At 39.5% G+C, this 23864-nt stretch overlaps 1 protein-coding gene across 4 annotated transcripts; it reads left to right on the top strand.

Annotated features, from left to right (window-relative positions):
- Positions 1–931: 931 nt before the first annotated feature.
- Positions 932–23458, top strand: TMPO (thymopoietin). 4 transcript variants are annotated; one of them, XM_032198048.1, is made up of 11 exons: positions 933–1253; positions 9986–10112; positions 11740–11898; positions 13391–13488; positions 18036–18155; positions 18254–18349; positions 18899–19009; positions 19896–19985; positions 20068–20133; positions 20302–20396; positions 21645–23458. In XM_032198048.1, exons 1-11 carry the CDS (start codon positions 1011–1013, stop codon positions 21934–21936), a joined length of 1497 nt encoding a protein of 498 aa, XP_032053939.1. In that variant the 5' UTR covers positions 933–1010; the 3' UTR covers positions 21937–23458. The 4 variants fall into 4 exon arrangements, with proteins under 4 accessions (XP_032053952.1, XP_032053939.1, XP_032053962.1 ...); XM_032198061.1 differs by lacking the exons at positions 18036–18155; positions 18254–18349 and having other exon boundaries at positions 932–1253; XM_032198057.1 differs by lacking the exons at positions 19896–19985; positions 20068–20133 and having other exon boundaries at positions 936–1253.
- The last annotated feature ends 406 nt before the right edge of the window (positions 23459–23864 follow it).

Below are 23864 nucleotides of genomic sequence, written 5' to 3'. Positions count from 1 at the left end.
TCTAGAAGTCTTTCAGGAACTTCAAAAGGAGTGGGTGCAAACACCAACTATCCTATTTCACGTCCAGGGTTGATGGACAAATTGAAATATTCACGTTTCAATTACGTTCACCTCTGATCCTGCAATACAGTTCTCCAAAGTGTGGCGTGCGTAACCAGATGCAAATATTAAGCAGTTCCCATCATCAAATATGAGCGAATTCACGGCAGTGTGCGTTCCCAGCAGGCAGTATGTAAACAAAAATGCAGCATGCTTGTTCTGAAGGCTCTGCATTCAGAAAGTGAGCCCTTCCCCACAGCTGGCCAGACTCCTGTGAAATTTTTGAAGTCAGCTTGAAAACAAACAAGCAAAAAAAAAAAACAACCGGCAAGCCTTTCCAGATTTGCAATAGGACAGAAACCACTCGAATCGGGTTTTTGTTTGGTTACAGTTTTTAACACGCAAGCCTGCGGCAGCCGCCCTGCCAAATTCGCTTCCCGCGCGGGCTCCCGATGAGGCGCTGCGGGGAGCCGGGCGCCTCGGCAGCGCCTCAGGGAAGGACTTGTGGCTTGTGCAGAGCCCTGCCGCGGCCGGAGCCGGCGGCACAGGTCGTGGGATGTCGTGGGCTCCCCCTAAAACCCCCTACTATCGCGACAGGCGCAACAGAGGCACGATAGCGGGGCAACGGCGGCGGGGAGACGCCGCCCGTGAGGGAGGGCGCGGGGAGATGGCGGCGGGAGGGGAGATGGCGGCGCCGCCCCGCGCCGCTCCCGCCCGAGCCGAATTTAAACTGCGCTGCCAGCCCTCGCGCAAGGCACCAACGCGGCCCGAGCCCGCGCGCGCCTCTCGCCGTTCCCGCCCGGCGGCCAATCGTGGAGCCGCTTCGTCCCCCTCCTCGCCAATCGGGGCGCGGCTTATTGCGGGCTGGGCGAAGCGCCCGCCGCCGAGCTGCGCTCCTGGCGCGGGGCAGGCGCGTCCCCCCCTCGCCGCGCTTTGTTGCCGCCTCTCCCGGCGGGGCGGCGGCGGCGGCGATGCCCGAGTTCCTGGCCGACCCGTCGGTGCTGACCAAGGAGAAGCTGAAGAGCGAGCTGATCGCCAACAACGTGAGCCTGCCGGGCGGCGAGCAGCGCAAGGACGTCTACGTGCAGCTCTACCTGCAGCACCTCACCGCCCGCAACCCGCCCGCCGCCGCGCAGCCCGACTTCTCCAGCGACGAGGAGCGGGAGCCCACGCCGCTCGGGCCCCGGGGCCGCGGGGCCGCCGCCGCCGGCAGGGTGAGTGCTGCGCCGCGCCTCACGGCCGCACGGGGCCCGCCCGCCGCTCCCCCGGCGGCCGCTGGAGGCGCGGGGCCGCTCCCCGGGGCTGAGGGGGGAGAAGCGGGGCCGGCTCGGCCCTCCCCGGGCCGTGTGGGGCGTCCCCGGCCCCCCCGGGGAGCCCCGAGGCAGCGGCGGGTGTGCGAGCGGCCCCACGTGGAAGGGGGAGGCTGCGGGGGAGCGGCGTGTTGGGGTTGTGTGGTGCGGGGTTGGGGTGAGGGCGCCCGCTCACCGGAGCTGCCTCTCCGGTGCGCCCCAGCACATGCTTTGTAGCAGTGCTGCTGCTCTGCGTGCTGCCGGCCAGCCGCTGCGCGCATTCCCGAGACCTCGTTTTTAATACCACATGCATGTAAGGGAAAAGATGGGAGCCGTTGCCTCTTAAAATCTTTCCCTTTAGGGAGACGCGTTTTCCCTTTTATATTTTCACAAGTACGCTGTGAATTTGCATGCATTAAGAAAGCTTTTTTTATTCATAATTTAAAGGAGAGCGCGCTGTCTGCTCTCACGCAAAGGTTTGTACAGTGATTGCCAGCTACTGGAGTTAAGATTTGTGTGGCGCTACAAGTGTTTAATTGTCTGAAATACTATCTTTAAAAGCTCACTTGTAAAGCAGGAGCAGAGAAACAGGCTCTTTAAAAGATGTTTCATACTTTAAGTTTTTTAAAGGGCGGGAAGAAAACAACGGTTGGTGAATTAAGAAACTGAAAATTGCAGCTAAAACAAGATTTCTAACTAAATTACTTATCTCTTTTTCCTAACATCTGCTCAATTCAAACAGTAATGTTCACTGGAGTAACTTTATATTGAATTAGACAGTAATGTAATTTACAATAGCCTGCCTGTAGCATGTTCAAGGTGTTTTCAAGTCCAGTAGGCTGTTTGAATCTGGCATGTTTCACAGCCTGTAGGAGAATAGAATAGAATCATTAGGTAGATAGAATCATTAAGGTTGGAAAAGACCTCCAAGATTATCTGATCCAAGCGTCCCCCTACCACCAATGTCACCCACTAAACCATGTCCCTAAGCACCATATCCAGCCTTTCCTTGAACACTCCCAGGGATGGTGATGCAATCACTTCCCTGGGCAACCTGTTCCAATGCCTGACTGCTCTTTCTGAGAAGAAACATCTCCTCATTTCCAACCTAAATATCCCCTGGTGCAACTTGAGGCCATTCCTTTTAGTCCTGTCACTGGTTATCTGCGAGAAAAGGCCGACCCCCAGCTACCCACACCTTCCTTCTGGGTAGTTGTAGAGAGCAATGAGGTCTTCCCTGAGCCTCCTCTTCTCCAGACTAAACAACCCGAGTTTCTTCAGCTGCTCCCCATAGGACTTGTGTGTTCCAGGCCCTTCACCAGCCTCGTAGCCCTGCTCTGGACATGTTCCAGGGCCTCAATGTCTTTCTTGTACTGAGGGGCGCAAACCTGAAAAACAAAAGTCTTAACTGCTAAAGTTCCAGTATGTTTTTTAACCTCCTTTTCCTGTGCTTGAGCTTAAACAATTGTGGGTGACTTCTCTGTTTGCAGAACGGGTGTTACCACTACACTTCTGTTAAATGCTGTAAGGTGCTGCGCTGTTTCTGCTAGTGCTGTGTGTTAATTTCAAAGCAGAGTATCATTGTGTTCCAAAACTTCACTGAATATGCTAGTGGCATTTGTTTGGATTTGGGTGTTCTGTGTCCTGTCAGAAGCCTGACATCCAAGGGAGTGGGATTCTGTTATGGAAACGAAGTGAAATATTTTGATAAGACTAAGAGGGGACAGGAGGGAAAGCACTCAGGCTTCTGAAAGAGCATGGGGCAAAGGGAGAATATTGAAGCTACGAGGCATTATGGAATAGATAAAGGAATACCGTATTTCCTATAAGTGTCTTCGTAGGACCTGGAAACAAAGGTGGATTCAGCATCCTCTATCTTTCACTTGTCTTTATAACTGTGTTTTGTCTTCAGTATTCCGGTTAGGTGCACGCTTAAAAGGACCAGCGAACAGTTTGCACTGCATGAGTAAGGAAACAGAAGTGTACTCTGTAACTTGCACTGATACAACAGGACAAGCTGCATTGTTTTTAGGCTGAGATGAGACCAACAAAGCTGCAATGCTTTACTAGTTCTGTTTTTTATTGAAGAAATTGTAATTGTAGTTGTAATTTCTATTACAATAGAAATTGTAATATTTGTTTGTGTATATGGAGGGGGACAACGTAAACTGACTGTTTTAAACCTTTAGGCAATCAACTTGACAAAATTGTAAAGATATTTCTTCTTCTCCTATGGGATTAAGAAAACGGTGGGCTACCGCCTCCTGTATCACTGCTGAAAGTTGGAGTACTGCTCAATTTGAAGATTGCAAAAGTCTCTCCCATCCAGGTGATTCAGTCGAGGCTAGTAGGAACTTGTAAAAACAGTGAGAGAGCACTTAGTGGATTTGCATGTTGGAGGGTTCTGTCCCACTGTGCTTTTTTTGTATATTTCTTTGGGCATACCTTAATGTAACACAAGCATTTAATAACAAATCTGTCGCTGAATTCTCACTACCGCTGTTGGCTGAGCGAATGCCTGATGCACGGAGGGAGAGAGGGGCCAGAACAGTGCCTGGAGCGAGGAAAGGAGCGCTTTGAGCAGAGAGAAGCAATGCAGGCGGGAGACCTCACTCACCCCTGCCTTCCAGGGCTTGCCCTCAGCCATCCCGGCTCTCTGCACCCTCTGCCCGCAGGGACCCAGCCGCGGGCCACAAGGGGTTGCCCGGGCGGGGCGACGGGAGGCGGGCACGGCACGGGGCGGGGGGAGGCCGCCAGGGGGCGCGGCGGGGAGGGGTTAAACTGTAAAGAGCTTCTCTGAGCTCTGGGTGTTTGCTAATGCATTCAGGTGCACGTTGCTCTGGATCTTTATCAACAGGGATTGAGAAGAAAAACATTTTAATTCTCCTGCTGCAACTTGGATCTTTTAAATCCGCTGCTATTCCAGCACAGCTTTATCAATACTACATTCCAGTTAACTTTCTCAAAACGAATAAAAACTTTAGTGTATTAGTGATATATCGGAGGACAGCAAGTTTCATGCACCCATAGTGCCTGGTCTTGTTTCATTTATATTTATGTGAGTTTTAGAACTAATTTGTTCTGATACAGTAGTGAATGTACAGGTGATTAACGTGAATGTATGAGCAGATAAAACCTTAAAGGGGAGTTGTTCTGTAAATGATATTTTTAGGACCTGAAAACATCACACTTTGGAACAGTAAATTCCTTAGGCAGTTAGTGTATTTTTTTTGGAACCTGAATGTCACAAATAGACTACTGTAATGTAGTAAGATCTTGCATCTCCTCTGAAACTCATTTCCTTACATGTAATGTGATGCAGTAAGAACTTCTATTGCATGTGCTGCACTCTGCTTTGCACAAGGTGACTTTAATTGCTGTGAAATACATAAAACTCCCCAAATCAAAGTCAGGAAAAAATGTCATCCCAAATCCACTGCTTAAAAGAACTTTCCTGTGAAATATTTGAAAGTGTCTTTTTAAGTATGGACACTTCTGTAGATGTAACACCTCTTGGGCACATGGCAGGGGGGCTCACTGTAGCTATACTGTTTACCAGGAGAGGAAAAGGCTTTTAAAAGAATGCTCTTGGGGAATGTGCTTTCTGATGATGTTGTCCAGAGTATCCAGCTTCTCCTGATTTCTACTAATGTATATGGAGTTTTTGTTTGTTATTCTTCAGTGTTTTTTTTTTTTGTTTGTTTGTTTTTTGAGGGGGATGAGGGGTATTTGTCCTCCTATTTAGCACACTGGTATGTGAGGACAGTGGCTGGTATGAGACACCTTGCTGCAGAGGGAACCATCTGCATCTGGATGCTCGTGGTGCTAGTTGATGGTGACCTGAATGTCAAGACAAACAGCTCAAAGCGGAAATAACTACAAAATAGCATTTTTGCCCCTGGAAGAGCATTGTTTTAAAGTATGTACCAAAAAATTACTTTGACACTGCTGCCAAACAGGACCTATTCAGACCTCAGAAGATGTAGTTTTTTGACTTTGGTTACTGATGCCTTTCAGAAGAAATTCTTCCAGGGAGACATGAAAGTGTGTGTGTGTTTTTTTTGTTTTTGTTTTTTGTTTTTTTTACCTTTAAAGTGGTGATCTGAAGAAAATCAGTCAGATATCTTCTCCTTACTTCTGTAGATGAAGGTATAATGACATTTGGACCTGAAGGGCCTATTTGAAACTTTACAGGCGATGCCTATCGGATGTTTTTTTTTTACTTTTTGTTTTGATTAGGTAGCCAGAGCTAGCATCTGTGCTTAGTGGTGTAGTTGATACATAATAATATCTGTAGCTGATATAAGTGTACAGTTTCAATCCCTTCCCTGTTGGAAAGGGGCAGAATAATAGATCCAGATGCTTAGTAAGATGAGTGTGGAAGGTGTGACTGCATTCTTGAGTAGGTGAGAGAACGTAAAGTTTATGTGCTATCTGGTGATAAAAGAGGATCTACTTGGTGTTTCCTATATGGTTGTATCTCCTGATGATGATGTGTTGTACAAATGTGACCCAGAGTACAGATCAGCACCTCTGTGGGCTTTTAAATAGCGCTCATCTGCAGTGTGAGTGACTGAGTGATTCCCACCTCAGTGAGAAGCCCTGCTGGGCTCTTCTGCACCTCAGACTTCCTGCAGCTGTAGGATCTTGAACTTGGGGTGGCACACTTGTTAGTGTGCTGGTGTAAGAATAGAAGCCATATTTAAATAAAATAGGCCCAGGTGTCCTGGTGAAGCAATTCTGTCTAGCACTGCTCGTCAGTTCAGCAGGGACAGAGAAAGAAGTTGCATTTCCAGGTTCGCCTGGTTGAGCCCAGGGAGCATCTGAGTTTGGTTTCTTGATTTGCTTCTTGTCCTGAATTTTTACTTTTTCACCAGAGGCTGTGGTGAAACAACTCTTCACCATGCAGCATTGATCTGCTTTCAGAGCAGATACATTCCTTTTGCTGAGTAATGTAGAGTTTAGTGGCTGGGGAGGAAGGAGTGGGAGGGGTAAGTAGTCCCTAGTCTTATCGTTTAGGACTGTTACCATACATAGGCATGGAAATTCAAGTCTGGTGTGTACTAACGAGGGTTAAAAGGTAGAGTTCTCAAAGCTGAATTGTCAGCATCCCTGAATTATTGCTGCAGAACTTCCTTTCCGTTGTTTGTTTTGTCTGCCAAGTAGCTTTGTAAATACACTGGAGTCCAGGAGGACTTAGTTTAAAATTAATTTTTTCTGCAGCAGAAAACTTTCTATGATTGAGTAAGAAGTGCAAGGGGAATAACCATCTATTTCCCTTCGCAGGTCTGTTATTGAGACTTGGTAACTGCTGTTCCTGATCTTTTCCTGAGGAGAAATAACTAGTTGCTACCAGAGATGACGCTGTACAAATGGAGAATTAAAGAGCATTCTGTTGACATGATCTGGGCTTCCTTAGCCTGTCTTAACCTCATTCAGAGAAATAGTAAAGAAGCCCTAAGCCTTTCTGCTGCTGGTGATGAAGCTGCACCTGTCTGCAATTAAAGCCCTTGAATATCCTAGTGTAGGGGCAGTTTAAGTCAAGATGTGAAGATTCTTTGACATCCCATAGTTTTGGTATTATTCAGCGACTTCGTGGAGGTGTTAGTTCTTGTTTGGTGGACTAGTGCTAGAAGTAGTAAAGGTAGTAGTATGGTCTGTCTGACAAACTGGTGTTGGATTTCTATTCTGAAACTGAGCCTGACAGATACGCTACCAAATGGCTATCTATTTGACATGAACAAATCTCTCCCTAGCAAAGTGTGCTGATCCTCTTCCATCTCCTTCCTAGAAAATGGGCATGACTGGAATTTTTTTTAATGCTGCTAGCTCTGGTTGGGATTACAAGATCTTCAGATAAAGATTTATTAGTCTGAGTACAACACTGTAAGAATATTTACAGTATTACAGGCAAAGTGATTAGACCTTACTTCAGCAAATTCTGGTATTCACCACAATTTCATTTTAAACACTTACTCTGCACCACAGTAACACTTTAAATTTACTGAATGTCACCAAACCAGGAAAATGTTTTCTTATTTTTCTTTGTATTTGCAGTGATAGATCAGAAAAAAACTGCAATAAAACTTGTCTCACAGGATAGTCCCATTGAAAAGTTATGATGCACAGGAAGTGTAGTGGTGCATTGTAGTATGATTGTGGTAACTTGAGGTTTATGTGGTTGTACCATGGACAAGGTATGTGAGACTCTTTCCTGTCTTCTAGAAGTAGTCTCTGCTTCTAGGGACTAATCCTATGGACTAGTAAGTGGTTAAATGGCAGCTTTGTACTTGCACAGGTGAAATCATTTGCATCTCCTTTAAGGAGAGTAGGTATTCAAAAGTAAAAGTTTGAGACCTCGCAGAACACAAGGTAATCAATGCATTTGGTCCTGTTATTGAAGAACACAATTACCTTCAACTGTTCATCCCTCCACTGCCTTCCTTTTCTGCTGAAACTGTATTCTCATGGTCTAGATTTATGTTAATACAAAAATGAAACAAAATCAGACAAAGTGAAATGGTATTTGGAATAAATGTATTAAAGATACTGTAGGATATGAGTTCACTTGCATTGGAGGACGTTACTACTCGTAAGTTGCAGTTAGATTTCTGTAAATTAACTTAGTAGAATGCTGTGTAGTTCTTCTGGTATATATTTTAAGAGTATAGCCTCTTTTGTGGCCAGTAAGAGATACAAAGGCAATGATAAATTAAAATGGTTCCAGTTTCTTTAACGGGGTGTTGGAGTATTGACTTGCTGCACGATGCTAGTTGTCTTCTGAAATACCCAAGTATCATCCTAGTTAATCTGACTTGTGACATATGCAAACTCTGGAGCTGTCAATAGTCTAAACAGATCCTAACAAGAAAACCCAGCATGTGTTTTGTAACTCTTCCACTGTTTGTACAGGTCAGTAGTTGAGGGGAAAAAGTCCAGATATGAAATTCTTGTTATACAGTAATACTATTTGATGTTAAGTGTGACCAACAGATTCAAAAGTAAAAACAAGTCTCCTGTAGTTGCAGGTTAGTTACTTTCTGTGTATGGGATAAGTGGGTTCAGTTATTTCAAATAATTAGATTTTTATGTGATAAAGAAACCGCATGACAGATTTTTCTCACTTGATCAGTCATTAGTCAGTTCTACTACCTCAGTGATCTTATCCTTTCTTCAGACTTCTTGGAGTCTGTTTCTTGAGAATCTTAAGTTCTTAGATTCTTGTTTTTCAACAGTTAATTTTAAGTTCATCATGCTGGCATTTGCACAATCCAGGAGTTAAGGAAAAACCTAACTTAATTACAGAAACAGTTATGCTGGAAATCCTTATAGTTGTTTAGCATTAAATATCAAGACCAAGCTTGTATGCAAACCAGTATTAAACTGGCACTAATGGCTAGGTAGGTATTGACTTGTATCGATGATCTTCTTACAGTCTTCTTACAGTGGTATCTTACTAAATACACCAAGAAAAATATGTTAATTGTGAATGAATATGACAACATACTTGCATTTGGAATTTTAGGGTCTTCAGTAAGTACCAGAAGAGCTATTTGGATCTTTAAGTTGAATTACATTAAGTGTATAATTGATACGTTTATATCTTCTTACTTTGAGATAGTACTTAGAAGTAAGTTGTATTTCTATTGGATTTTCTCATAGTTGAGAGCAAGCAGTTCCTGAGCATATTTCTTCTGTCATACCTCATCAATCTTGCAGATCTTGGAGCCTAGAAATGTCTATTGTAGTAACAACACTTGTTCAACTTGGGAAGCCTTCATGATCACTCTGTTTGGATATCATGGAAACTGCTAATTTGGGAGTAGCATCTTGGCAGATTATTTTGATAACCATCTGTATGTGGTGGTGGTGTATTGCCAACTGTTCAAGTGTGTTGCCAGAGTTGCGTTTGCAAGATATAGCAAGAATAGAGCTTTATAGCAAGAATATATATATTCTTAATATATTAATCTTAATATATTCTTATTTATTTTCTATAATATATATATGTGTGTGTATATATATAGCAAGAATAGAGCATTTATAGCAAGATAGAGCTACAGTAGCAGTGGCCTAAGCAGGCAGGCAGGCTTTTCAAAATTTGAGGGTGTTCTTGGCTTTGCCTTTCCTCTACTTGTTTCGTAACATTGTGTTCTCTGAGATTGTTCTTTGTGAGATTACAGTAGGAGAAGAGAGGGAGTAGGCATTTGGGGAACTTGGATGGGAGGGTGTGAGAACTGAGGGACCTCCTCTTCATTAGAGGAAGAGATATCAACCTGCTAGGTAGAAGGATAATGCGAAAAATACTAATGGAACACAAATACTTACTGTTTAGTGCTGGTTAAATGTCTAGTAGTTTTTCTCTCCAGTTATTGGAGAGAAACTCTCTCCTGTTGTATACTTCAAATTAAAATATGTGATCAAAATAATGAGTAAGTTTTTATTATTAAAGAGGCATCTTTTAATGGTTATTTCCCTTTATGAGTAGGAAACACATGTTTATTTAGTAGGTATAAATGGTTCGAAGGGTTTCATATATGCTTTATTTTCAGTTGAGGTGTGTGTGAATGTCATCACTTTTCTAGACTCTCATAGCTCCCTGTGCTCTCATAATAATAAATTATTAACTGGAAACATTCTGCCTTTTGTTTTTGCAGAAAGCCACGAAAAAAACTGACAAACCTAGGGCAGAAGAGAAGGATGACCTAGATATAACAGAGCTGAGTAATGAAGATCTTCAAGAACAACTTATGAAGTATGGAATAAATCCTGGCCCAATTGTAGGTAGGTCAACTGAAGTAGCTAAAATGTTCACCTGTTGAATGTGTTGATCTCTAAACTTCAGTTCTGAGTACCCCGAGCTTTTCTGATTTGGTCGCTTACATAACCAGTATTGTTATAGTCTTGTGTTTTGCTGAGGATGGGATGTTTTCATTGAACTATTTACACAGAAAATGCTTGAAGCACTCCTGTGTAGGAAAATCCAGTTTGTTCTGTATGTTCTAGGCCAGCTGTACGTGTTCCAGCTTCTGTTTTGAAGCTATGTAACTACTAAAGTTTAGCAGTGTGGTAATAAGGTTTTCTGGTACAGAGGTTGATCTTGAGCCTGCTTAAATGCGAAATATGTCTTACATAATAAGATATTATTATTCGAGAGCAGATCAAGAACAAAGAATTTGCCCTTCTTTAGAGCATTTCCTACTCTGCATTGTGCAGAAATCTTTTCCTTGCTTATTTCTTTTCTGGCCCCTTGAACTTTGCATGCCATCCTGTGTGCTGACCTACTTCAGCAGGAGGAATAGGGAGAAGTCCCCACCCTGACTTAATCTCCTGCCTTAGGCAGTCTCCTGTGTTACAAGATCAAAGCTCCTTGCCTTAAGACTGTGTGCTGACCTGATAGCAAGGTACTTTGATTTCACAGCTCTTCAGCAGAAGATGGTCCGCTCTAGCATGCAAGGCCTTTTGTAGAATGTTTGAAATACTTAGTGAAAGTGCCAGTGGTAGAGCCTGGAGTCCTACATGCATTCAAATAGTCTTCTATGCATAATACTTTGTTAGCTGTTTCTGTATGTTTTCCCATACAACTTCTTTCTCTCAGATAACACTTAAGCCTTGTGGAAAATGCAAATACCTCTGCAGTCTACTAGAAATATGTTTAGAAAAATGTTTAACTTTTTCGTTTTTAAGTAAATGTCTTAGTTTTTACAGCATATGGGTTCTGTTTCTTGTGAGTCTTCTACTTCTTAAGAATGGCTTCCCCTTAAAAGTTTTCTGATAAGGTTGGACTCTTGGCTGCTAGCAGTGTGGGCACTGGTCACTTCTACAGATTTTTGCCTGCCCAATCCTGATATGATTCTTTGTTTTAAACAGCTGTCCTGTCCGGTTAGGTGAGCCATCCTAACAGCTAAATGCTGGAAACAAGAGGTTCTGTTTTTGCTGCTTGCTTATACTACCTCTGCTTATTGGGATGAATTTGCTAATAGGTCAAACGTTAAATTAGGAGAAAGTATGTTAATTCCAGGATAAAGAGGTTAAGGGGATAGTGGAATCTGCATGGACACTTACCCTCACAAAATTTAGTGAGATTGACACTGCAAGGGCATGACAACTTGCATATTGTGGCAAATGAAACAAAAAATCTGAAAAGCAGTTAAGTTATCCTTCTCTAGACAAATGCTTGTAATACTCAGTTTGCTGACAGATCTAAGCTTGTCTTAATTTTCTTGAACCAAAAATTCAGAAGCCTTAGAGGTAGCATATACCTCCAGGTATATAATTCTTTAGGTCATACAGACTGATTAAAAATAGAAAATGTGTCTGGAAATTCGCAAGGGATTATATAACAGTCATGTTCTAGCAGTCATCGGGAGACTAAAACTGCATCTGTACCGTGTATCTTTACTTGCTACAGCTACAACTAGGAAACTTTATGAGAAAAAGCTGTTGAAACTGATGGAGCAAGGTCCAGAATTGAAGTCATCCATGCCTCTGCCAATGATTTCTTCAACTACTGAGAACACCAGACAGAACGGAAGTAATGATTCTGACCAGTACAGTGACAATGAAGAAGGTAAGACTGAAGTGGAACTTGCGTGTGAACTATTCAAATTATACATAAGTAATACTAGAAGTAGAAGAAATATCTAAAGAGGGTATGATCTGTTGTTGAGGCTTTAATATACCATTGTAGACCATGTGATAAGTATACTTAATCATGGAGTGCTAGCACAGTGACCTAGGAGCCTGTTCTGGGAAAGGACACTTCAATTGTAAAATGTTCCCTTCTGTTTGTCCATTTTTCACATGGAGTTGAGCCTGTAAATCTGGTTCCAGTTCTCATTGCACCTTGCCTATGAGTTTTGTATTACAGTGCACCCAGTAGTTATCTTCGTTAGGAGATAGTCTATAAATGTTCATTAAATTTCAGTACATCAAAGGTATTGTTTAATGTGTTCCTTGTATATGAGTTTCTTGTGTATGACACTTTTTTATGTTCTGTTCCTTATGGACATAGCTTGGGTTGAGTTGATTTTTATTTTGGGGGCATTTTAATATCAAGTGATTTTTAAAAAAAAAAAAGTATCGGGCAGGAGAGGTGGGACCTAAAACACCATCACACATTACAAAAAGTAAAAACAAAAAAAGCTCTAAGAAATATATTGAATGGAATGTTTGAAGATGATTATTTTGTGTGGTTCATAGTGATTAGTGTAGTTCTGTAGATTTTTTTGATAGAAACATCCAGAGATGGAGCATAAGGGATTGAAATACAACTGGGAAATTAATTGGGTCTGCTTTGTATCGTTGTGCTGGCTTTTGATCTTTAATTTCTTGTACTTGGTGGTGGTGATGGGGTGGTTAGAGGGTTTTGTTTTTGTTCTGAGATAGTCAAGACTCCAATTGTAACTTGACAGCTGTCTCCATCTAATTACCAAACTGTTCAAACATTGAAGGAAAAATGAAAAGTTTCTATATATTCAGGCTTAAAAGGCCTAGGGGATGTTAATAACTGAACTTGAGATCTGGGGTGTAATGCTGTTAGTGTTTTAGTAAGGGGAGTGGAAGTGATGCATCCTCTTACTGGTGAGATGACTGCTAACCACTTGCAATCCTCTTGCATCAAAAAGGAGTCTCCTTTAGAATAGGTACTTATACAAGACTAAACTCACAATCTAAAGCAATGTTGAAAGCTTCAGTCCCCTTACTAAATAGTATGAAGTTAGTTTTGTTAAAGCAATTGTGACATGGTACCAGTTCCTAAATGGAACTGCTGGATTAGTCAAAGCTTATTTGAAGTGTAGGATTATTATTTTTTTTTTTTTTTAAGGATAGAAGTGACATACCTGGGTCAGAACTTTGAAATAACGTTATTCTTCAGGAGACTTAGTTCTTCTCCATTCAGTGGAAAAACTTAACCTGTACTTCACAACTTTTTTTTTTTAAGGAAACAGTAGTTCATAACAGTAATGCTGTGTCTTAAAATGATTTTTTGGTACTAATTTAAATCAAGTGTAGTTTATTAACCTGTAGTAATATAAAAAAATAATTAAAACCACTTACAGATCCGAAGACTGAGCTGAGGCTTGAGAAGAGAGAACCGCTGAAAGGCAGGACAAAGACTCCAGTAGCACTCAAACAAAGAGTTGTTGAACACAACCAGGTATGCTTCATTTAATGGCATCTAGAACAGCTACTAACTGCAGGCAGCGTGCTTACTAAATATAATCACACTTGATAAAACAGCCTATACTGTTTTCAAGTTTTCTTAGCCTATTCTAATACAGCATGCAAATCCTGTGAATTAACTACAACTGCTGGTTTTTGCCTGTATGATAACATTCAAAATTATGGTCTTCTAAAAACTGTCAGTCTCTCTTGCTAGCATCTGTAGCTCTACATAGAGGAAAACACCAGGTCAACCATAACATGTTTAGCTTTGGAAGCCTGACAGAAAATAAGTCAGAGGTACTTGTGTTGTTCTGTTGTATGTTTGCAGAGAACTTGACTTAATAAAAGGAACGGTTTCCCAAACAATAGATTTGGAAAACATTTCCAGTCTATTTTTTTCTGAGAAATATTTTTAAATACCAGAAACATTATGTTTCTATCTCTAAATGTATGCATTTATAAATTCATATGTTTTTAATTGAGTTAAATATAACAATCCATAAAGCCATGTATTGCTTTATATATATACATATAAATACAGGCATATACAGACATGCAGCATTACTGGAGTAGACAATTCATTGGCAAGCTTCTCCTTAAAAGAAAATAAGTAGTTTGAATCTCACTGTATGAACTCGTTGTCTTTAGAAATACTATTATTGGTTCCCTTGTCCTAGTGAAAGAAGGATTTTACAGAAGCACCTCAGTATTTAGCTAGCAGCTCAAAAGCCTGGATTCGGTGACTGGTGGCTGATCTGTCCTTACAATGTGACAGTATCAGTAAATAAAGCGTTGCACAGCTTAGATTACTTAGGATATTTACAGCACTACTCATCTGACCAATAAGTAGCAGAGTTGTCCTACAGTAAGGACTTGTCCAGAAAACATTCCGGAGGGGCACAAAACCTAACCTGCTAATAGTTTGATATTAGATCAGTATCTTAGTGAATCAGTCTTGTCTGAGTATTCTGTAGTATGGTAAATGCTAGATTCTTCCTATTCAAATGATATGTGTATGTATCAGCATTCTTTTACTATGGATATTTCTTAAAGCAGGTAACACACAGCTGTGAGCTACCCAAGCTCACAGCTGTGAATGTACAGAACCAGTTCTGCATATTTTTGACTGGCTTCTTAGGGATACAGGTTAAACTGATCTCACTTCTACAAATCAAAACAAACACATGGTTCAATATACAATACACAATACGTGGTTCAATTCAGTATTCATTATTCAGACAATTTCAGCTTGTGATGGTGTTTGTAATGGGCATCCAGATTATAAAGTTCTTGTACTTCTAGGATTACTGTTTCGTAAGTTGCTATCTACCCCCAAATCCCTGCTAGCCTCAATATGTTAGTTATTTACATGTAATGCAGCTATCAACAAACAAAGCTTCATAATCTTTGGAAACCCATTTCCTTTTTATTCTGTATTTTCAGGGCATTTTTTAAGTGATGAGGGCTTACTTTCTCTCTTGTTCATCCAATTTCAATGTAATAACATCACGTTATTACTATTTTCTCTTGTAATCTTTTTCATGAGTAGTATAGATACAATGTTTTTGCTCCTTCCATATTTTACTAATTAGTAGTTAATGTAATATAACTTGATTAATCCAAAAAGGTGTCATTTCAAAGTGGTGACACACTTCTTCAAGAACTCTCTAGCTTGTTCAACCTTTGAACTCCTGACTGCTGTTTTTTAAAAAAACTAAACAAAAAAAAAAAAAAAAAAACAACAAACAAAACACCAGTGCTTTATAACTTCATGAAGCCAAGAGGATGCAAAATTCCATGTCTTGGGCCAGCAAATACATTGCCATGCATTTTGCTGAGAATGAAACTGGAAGATGGGGAAAATGATAACCTTTATTTTCCCTTTCTGTGAAATTGAATCTTAGGATCACAGTTGATGTGTCAATTAACTATACTCATTCTACAGAGTTATATGCAACTCGTGTTTGCTGTGTGGCACTGGATCTAAGACTGGGGCTCTGAAGAGTGGTGGGCCTGGACTGGTTGGCAGTGTGGTGTTACAACTTGTGAGACACTTCTAGGTCCTGTGCAGCACTATTCTTAGCCTAGAATAGTGAAAGGATTGTCTGTCATCTGGTGCTGAAGACTTGGCACTTAAGGATGTTGCTTTTCTCTTTTCTTAAGAGTGCAAATAAGTCTTAGAGCAGGCTGATTGCAACAGAAATTGGGTGGGGGGGTCTTACCAGTTGGATAGCAGTGGAGGACTAGATGAATGAGCTCAGTTCTTCGTGTAATTGCCTGCTTATTGTAAACTGGAAGAGTTGGAAGGAAATCCTAACTTGAATGCTTTCTTCCAACCTAGTAGGTGAATGTAGACTTAAACATCAAAAATGTGAGTTTAAGGCCTCATAGTAGATGACACTGAACAGGAAGAGATGGGCTAAGCCTATTGAGGCCTCCTTGCAGTGTAAAAAGTCTCAAGAAGAGCAAGCACTTCTGTAGTGGCATTCTGGTTGTGCTGTTCTTACTCTTCTCTGCTCTTCTGTTTTTGACTACCTGTATGCATATGTTGAATGATACTTCTGAACCACAGCACTGTAGCTTTCTGTGATCATATACAGAGTGTTGGTGTATCAAAATGTATTGCATTTTAATAGGGTTTATTTACTTGAAGTATTTGCGGAATAAGCAGAGAACACCTCTTGAATTAATGGTGCGGATAATCCTAAGTGTAGACTTTATTTTTGTCTGTTGAATATGCCCTGCTGAAGTCTGGATAGTTTTCATGCAATAGACTTGGCCATTTCCTAGACTTCTCATGCAAGATCTCCCTGGTACTTAAAATACCTGAGTGTCCAACAAGGAAAAAGTAAGGTGATAAGGGCTTATTTATTGAAACACTTCCAACTTTTCATTGTGGGGGGGGAAAGAGATCAGTTCCAAGTAAAACAGTCTGGGGCAGGGGAGCTTTCCAATAGTAGGATTAGGGAATTGCCTCTCTGCTTTCTCAAGTGGAGTGTATTTGAGTGGGACTAGTCTGAAATTAGTGTTTTCTCTAAGCTTCTAAGAAAGAACACCTCTCAAATAGAAAGAAGGATATGGGAAAAGGAGATATGATTGAAGGTGTTGCAGGTTAAGCTTTTGTTAATAGAGAAAGCTGAGAAGCCAGTGTTTGGTGAATGTATGAAGAGGGATTGGGAGACCTTTCATTAGAAGTCTATTTAAATTTGAAAGAATACTGGAGACAGGCTGAAATCTACAATTCTATATGGAGTATCTGAATCTATTTGCGCGAGGTCTGTGCATGAATATCCATCGTTTGGTTTTCAAAGTATTTCAGTAACTTTAGAATACAGCAAAACACTTGTGCTCCCTCTGGTGGATATGTAGCAGCTGTAACACAGAACTTCTATTTATAATCATAAAACTGCTTAGCTTCTAGTTTCACTGGAGTAACTTACAAGGTACAAGTGGGGAACTGAGAAGGGTGTTAAACTTTTTTTTTACCCCTTGATAGATAAGTACTTTACAGTCTGTACTCTTGAATTCATTCAGTTTTGTGGCTAATATTCTTTCAGAGAAGTTATTTTGCTGTGCGGCAGTGGTCTGCGTAATTCCCACCAGCACCAAATGTAACTTAAAGCTTGGTAATGTGCCAGTGAAAGAGATATTAATGTGCAAAGACCTCAGTATTAACAAAGGGTTTTTATTTTTATTGTTCTTTAAAGATAAGCAAATACAAAGGGAAATATTCTCTAATTTTGAATAAACAGGCCTTCCCTCATCTCCATTTCCTTCCAGGTGTGTGCTTGGAATTAGGTTTGAGGAGGATTTTAATTTTAGCATACAGCTTGTGATAAGGCATGGGGAATAGTCTGTTAATGGTTATAAAAATCTGGCACTTCATTGCACAACCACATAACAACATGATCTGTTTCTGGCTTGATCGTTTAACCCGCAGTTAAGTGAGAATTAAGTGATTCTCATCATTATGTGGGAACTTCTAAGATTATAAAACATCTCTCCATCCGTCTTCCCCTCTCCCCTATGGAGATGAGATCCTGTTGAAATATAGGTATCTGTGCCTAAAACATTATTGTCTTCGCTTGAGAGAATACACTCTTGAGTAATGAACAAGTTGTTGCATTTTGCTTATGATTATAGTGTTTGGCTTTTGCTTAATTTTTGTTGTATACATGTAGGTAGGTGATATAGCAGGCTTAGAAGTTATATCTGCTGTCCATGACTTGATATGACTATTTGTAGTATTATGGATCTCGTGCTATTTCAGTGAGCAGGTTAGCTTTTGGTCCATTCTGTCTTTGAAAAATAGCATGGTCTAATGTGAGTATTGTAGTCAACACTACCTGTCTAGTTAGCCAGGCATTATTGAACATAAAAGGTTTCAATTTTTTTGGTTGGTTTTGTTCTTGGTGGGTGTTTTTAATGTATTCAAGATAATTGGCTATGGAGTATGCATGCTATTTTGGCTTTTGTTTTTGGGTATCTGATGTTGAGAGCTGGCTTTCATGTTTGATCATGTGTTTGATGCTTGAATAGACTTACTCTCAAGATGGAGTTACTGAGACTGCCTGGACAAGTGGATCTTCAAAAAGTGGACCTCTTCAGGCATTTTCTAGGGAGTCTACCAGAGTGTCAAGAAGAACACCAAGGAAAAGGGTGATGAGAGGCTTATTATAATAGAAAAGATTTTTTCTTACTATGAGGGTCCTAGTGGCTATTTTATTCAACTGTTTTCTTTTGTTTTAAACAAACAGGTGGAAGCTACAGCACAGTTGCCTGTAGATGATGCTGTAATATCAGAGAGTACTTCCCTAGCTGACACTATACTGACTGCAAGCGACGAAACCCTAGTAAATATGATTAGTAAATATACATAATGAATCATGCAAGTGGTATTCTTCTGTAATATCTTTACTAATAGAATCATTCTGTTTTGAAGACATTAATAGAAGACAGTCTCGCTTTCTTGAAGTAGTCTTTAAAACCGCATTCAGTCTCTGTATTAGTACCTAGTGGTGCTCACTTTGAGATGGCACTAGGTAATCACCTAGTCTCGTGTCTTTTTCGGGGGAGGGTTGAGAAGAACCATTTTAAAGGCCTTGATTTCTACTTAGTTCATTTAAGTACATGCAGAATATCTGCTTTAAAGTTTGGCTTTTTGTGTGAACTAAATAGCTTTTATGTTTCTAAATGGCTTAAAAGAAACTATTTGGAATGATAAGCAATGCATTTCCTTTGCTTATGTCAGAGTATCTGTTACATAACCTTCTTGAATTAATTGCTAACATACATACTTCTGATGCACGTAAGGGTTTTGTTGTTTGGTTCTGTTCCCCTTCCCCTTTTTTATTTTGTGTTTTTGGTTAATTCTGAGTTTGAACAATTTTAAATCTCGGCAGGTTGGCAATAGGGTGCCTGGAAATTTCAAGCATGCAGCTCCTACGCTGTCAATCAGTGAACTCTCAGACATGCCCAGAAGAACACCAAAGAAACCATTGATGACAGCTGAAGTAAATAAACTAAAATATAGATTGCTATTACTTACTTTCTGTGAACAAGATTCTTGTGTGTATGTTTAGCTCTTGGTGCAGAAGGAATGGAAGGTGTCATTGCCCTGGTGGCACAGTAGTTCAACCAGACTAGCATTGTCATATGGCATCAAAGAGAATATAAAGATTTATTATCTTCCCCTTCCAGCTTCTTGTAAGGGGGTGGGGAAGGGTGGGAGAATTCTGCTCTTTTTTTTCCCAAGCCAAGTATGTTTGTGGCTATGTCTCCATATGCTGCTATTTTTCTATACAGAGTATAACTTCATTTCTTATAAACTATTTAACTAGTTCAAAGATAGAGCAGAATTGTTACCTAGCTTTGATTTCATATATTGGCATATTCTGAGGAAAAAAACAAACACAACGTGCCTTAATTGAAGGACTGAAATAGTAGAATTACTTTAAAGTCTGAATTTAGAAAGCAGCTGCGAAGTCCTGTCAGTTACTAAGGGTGTGTGGGGGAATTCTTATACTCTTAGCCTATTCAAGCTGTCAAGATTAAGTATTTATTGAAGAAATGTCTAAAGCACTGGCAAGCCCATGTAATTGTATTAATGTAGTACTATAATATTGTGCAATTCTGTGTGACAAGATTATGCTTGGCTAAATTTAAATGGAGTTTATTGCTCCAAGTAGTTACTGTAGATAAATGTGCATTAATACTTATAAAGCCTGCTCGACCAATGGACATGAGATTTATGAAGTGGTCTACTTTATTTATAACACGAGTAATGGCAGCTTAGACTTAGTTGTCAAGTAGAAGGTGGTGGGAAAACTTGCTTTATTACTTCAAAGTGCATATGTTTTCAGTTGGTATTTCACTGTACTATGGCATTGTTTATTACAGCAAAAAGAGACAGAGTATCCCCATCAATGCTTGTTTAATCATGTTGGCCATAAACATTCCCGTGACCTGCTCAACACAGCCATGATAGAGGTGATGGTTAAGTTTTTTTGATCATCTAGATCATTGGCTGGCAGTTGTATTTGATTTATACAATATATTCTTTATCTTAAAGGAAACTGAGGAGAGCACTGAATGCTTTAAGACACCAAAAGTGACCAGAGAGCTGCCAGTAATGAAGGTTAAACCAACTTTTAAAACCCAAGACTTAAACTTCTTATATGTCACTGGGTGACTCAAATGATTTCTTGCAAACTGCATGTGGTTATGGTCACTGAGATGGTTGTTACATAGGACCTTATTGTTTTGAAGTTTGTTAGGCCTATAACTTTTTTTCTTGTTTTCCTAGGTGCTGGAAAGAACTCATACAGAAGAACAAAGAGTAGAAAGGGATATTCTTAAGGAAATGTTCCCTTACGAAGTATCAACACCTACAGGAATTAGGTATTGATGCTTATGGAGGGCTTGTTTTGCAGTTATTGAAAAACTATTTGAGAAGTATCTTTAAATTACGCTGCTAGACTTCTGAGGCATGACTTCCTGCATTCTGGCTCTATGACAGGAGAGAACCAATTCTGTTTGTGTACATAGTTTTGTTGGTCAAAAAACCTTTTCTTTATTTAAACTGGAGAGGATGGAGGGAATATAGCATTATAGTAGTAATTATTACTGTAACTCGTAGATGTTGGAGGTTAAATGGAAGGAGCTTCTCTGTGGTAATGGTTCAGTATTTGACTTGAGTTTTTGGCTAGATGCAACTGCTTTTGTCTAGCTGTTAATTAAGAAAGTCTTCCAGCACAGATTTATTTTGAGCTTTCTTTTTGAAAGCCAAACTTTCAAATACCATTTTTTCCTTTGACTACAACAGGACTCTTATTCATACATAGTAATATTTAAGTAAGGATAGAATAGGAAGGGCTATTAAGTTCTTTTGGAACTCAACGTTTAAATAAAAATTAAAACCCTCTGGATAATCAAGTCATAAAATTTTGACTGTCCCTTTTAGAGACAGATAGTAATTTCTTCTATGTTAAGATAATGTGAAATCCACTCTTAATGTTATTTCCAACATGTTAACTAAAATTTCAATGTGAAATGCAGTTGCATAAAATCATGCTGTAAGGAGGAGGTATAAAATCAGTTACTACTTCTATGGGCACCATTCAGCTCTGTTCTCTCTTGTTTGAGGTTTATCAGACTAGTTAAATCTATGCCCCATTTTTATTAAAACCATGCTTGCGTGCTGTCCTTGCATTTAAGGGCATGACAATATATGCAGGTTTCTTAACCCTTAAACTTTGTTACCTGGCTCTGTGTGTTGACATAGCCAGTAGCCATTAGTAGCATTTTAATGGCCTTGGACAAACTCAGGTTTGGAAATCCTGGAGGGACTATGTAAGTGATGAGTAAGACAGAAATGCTTCGTAGTTCTATTTCTAGTCATGATATGAGTATGTGGATAGGGTGACATAAAGTGGCAGTGATTTTTTTTAAAGGGATGTTTATTTGAATGCTGAATGGTTAACTTTAACTATTGTCTCTTAAAAATCTAGCACTTGTATCATTACGAAGTGTTTCAGGTACCCTATTCACTGGAAATAATTTATAGTTCTTCATCTGTACTAAAAATTTTCCTGTATACTTTAGATTCCTCTTTTAAATGTACAGCATTCTTTTCTCTTTAATTAACAGCGCTAGCTGCCGTAGACCAATCAAAGGAGCGGCTAGTCGGCCTATAGAGCACACTCCTTTCAGAATGGAGGAAAGTTTCGCTAAGTATGCTCCAAGATATGGTACCTCAAGTGACATCAAGTCAGAGAAACCACCAACAAAAAAAGAACGCTCCATTCCCCTTTGGATAAAAATTCTTCTCTTTGTTCTTGTTTCAGTCTTCTTGTTTTTGGTTTATCAGTCTATGGAAACTAATCAAGGAAATCCTTTCTCTAAATATCTCAATATTGTCTCTCGAGATGGTGCCAATTGAGTATCTTTCTGAAAGGCACACCCGATTTGATCTCCTATTTTTAAATGTAGAGAACTCTTCTGCCCTCTCATCGGCTCAAGGACTACTTACAAATAATGTGATTGGAACCTGATAAATTGGATAAATGAAACAAGCTAACATTAAATGGACATCAGTAACTTTCTGGACTTTGGACTAGTAGGAGATCACTTTGCCATAGGAGTAACATTTTTTTAGATCTTTGAACTTTTGTAGGCTTTATTTTTTTAATGTGGACATCCTTTAAATTCATTTTTGAGAAACTGTATATTTGTTTTTGCAAGATCTTGAAAACTGAGAAGGGCAAACATGTAGTAAAATGTGAAGCTGTGTTTTTTAAAGCTTTCTTTGTACAGAAAAGAAGTTGTACTTTTGTCTATAGATTATGGTGGAGGAAAATTCTTAACACAAGTGATAAAGGGAAATGCATTTTCATGTGTTTTTCAGTAACACTTTAACTGAATTTGGTGTCTTAGGATGTAGGGAGAGTACAACAATCTTTTCTGTAGGTTACTGTAACATTTTAGTAAATGTAACTGTAGACCTGTTTGCATTTCTGTAAGTCATAGAATCATCCAAGTAACTCTGTTTAAGTGTAACATTTAAGTGTATCACTTCATTTTAATGCTTACAGTGTTGTAGGAGCTGAGTACAAGTTTAATTGGCAACAGATGTTTTAGACAAACTTATTTATTAGTAATACATGTGGAAGACAAAAATTGCATCAAATATAATTTGCTACTAAAATGCCTTTCTTTGGGTAAAGGTTGTTATCTAAATTAATCTGAACTTCAACTTTGGCAGTGGTCTTTTTCTTAAAAATGCGAGGTCTTTCTGATACAGCTTTATGTGATTTTGAATATTCATGTAGAGAGGTATTCTCAAAGCATGAAAATTCCATATGAAGTTTTATTCTTATATGAAGAGGGCATTGCTGCATTTTCTTTTACAGTTTCATCTTCAAAGGTGAGATTTACTACATTCATGCAGTTGAGTATTTTTCTCAGTGGAAGCATGCTGAAACACTCTATATTGTGTAACTTAGTTGAGCAGGCAGCTGGCTTCACTACTACCAATAAGGAGTGATAAGCAACAACTTCTTAAAGTGAATGTATACATTTTTGGTGTGCTTAAAATCTGCAGCATACAGATGTTCAGTCTCATGGCTTCATACAAAATTGCAATAAATCATACTTATTCTTAAAGTGCTACTTATGAAAAGCTAAGAACATTAGTTAATAGTCTGTTTTTACTTTAGGTACAATTACTGTGTAGACTGTAGTTATGGGGAAAACATTACTTTCTGTGACCTTTGGGACAAACTCGGTAATTTGTAGCAAAGCAATAGTGTTTTTTTTTTCTGTTAAGAGTAATGTTTTTTTCTTCTAATCTGCTTTTTGAGTATTTCAAATAGCTGAACTTGTGTCCATCCTATAGAAAATTGTAACGTAAGACATTCACTTTTGGTGTCAAAATGCAGGAAAATAAAGATGTTTTTAATGTGTGTGGGTTTTCCTTACCAAAATAAATGCATTGCTGGAAAAAAAAAAAGCAAAAGTAAGAAAATTGGTGCATTAGTGGTGTTTTGTGCTGCTAGGGTATTCCATGTTTACAAAAGTAAATAAATCTGATACTAAAAACAGAATGGTTTGCGTCAACATTTGGTAAGTGAAATATAGCACTTGTACTATAATTTTTGTACAATAATCTTTTAGTATACATTAGGCCTTTAATTTGAACAGGGGAAAAGCTAGTCAGTTTTTCAGTGATGAAGAATTTTCCTTTTCACATTATTTTTCATTCCACTTTAACACATATAGCAATGTGAAATATATCTTTATCTTCTCTAGTTACATGGAATACTTTCAGTCGACCTTCTTCATTGATACTGCTAGTGTCATCAAAAAAAA

The sequence above is a fragment of the Aythya fuligula genome, chromosome 1, assembly GCF_009819795.1.
Source record: "Aythya fuligula isolate bAytFul2 chromosome 1, bAytFul2.pri, whole genome shotgun sequence".
NCBI lineage: Eukaryota > Metazoa > Chordata > Aves > Anseriformes > Anatidae > Aythya > Aythya fuligula.
This window is presented reverse-complemented; position numbering and strand designations above follow the sequence as displayed.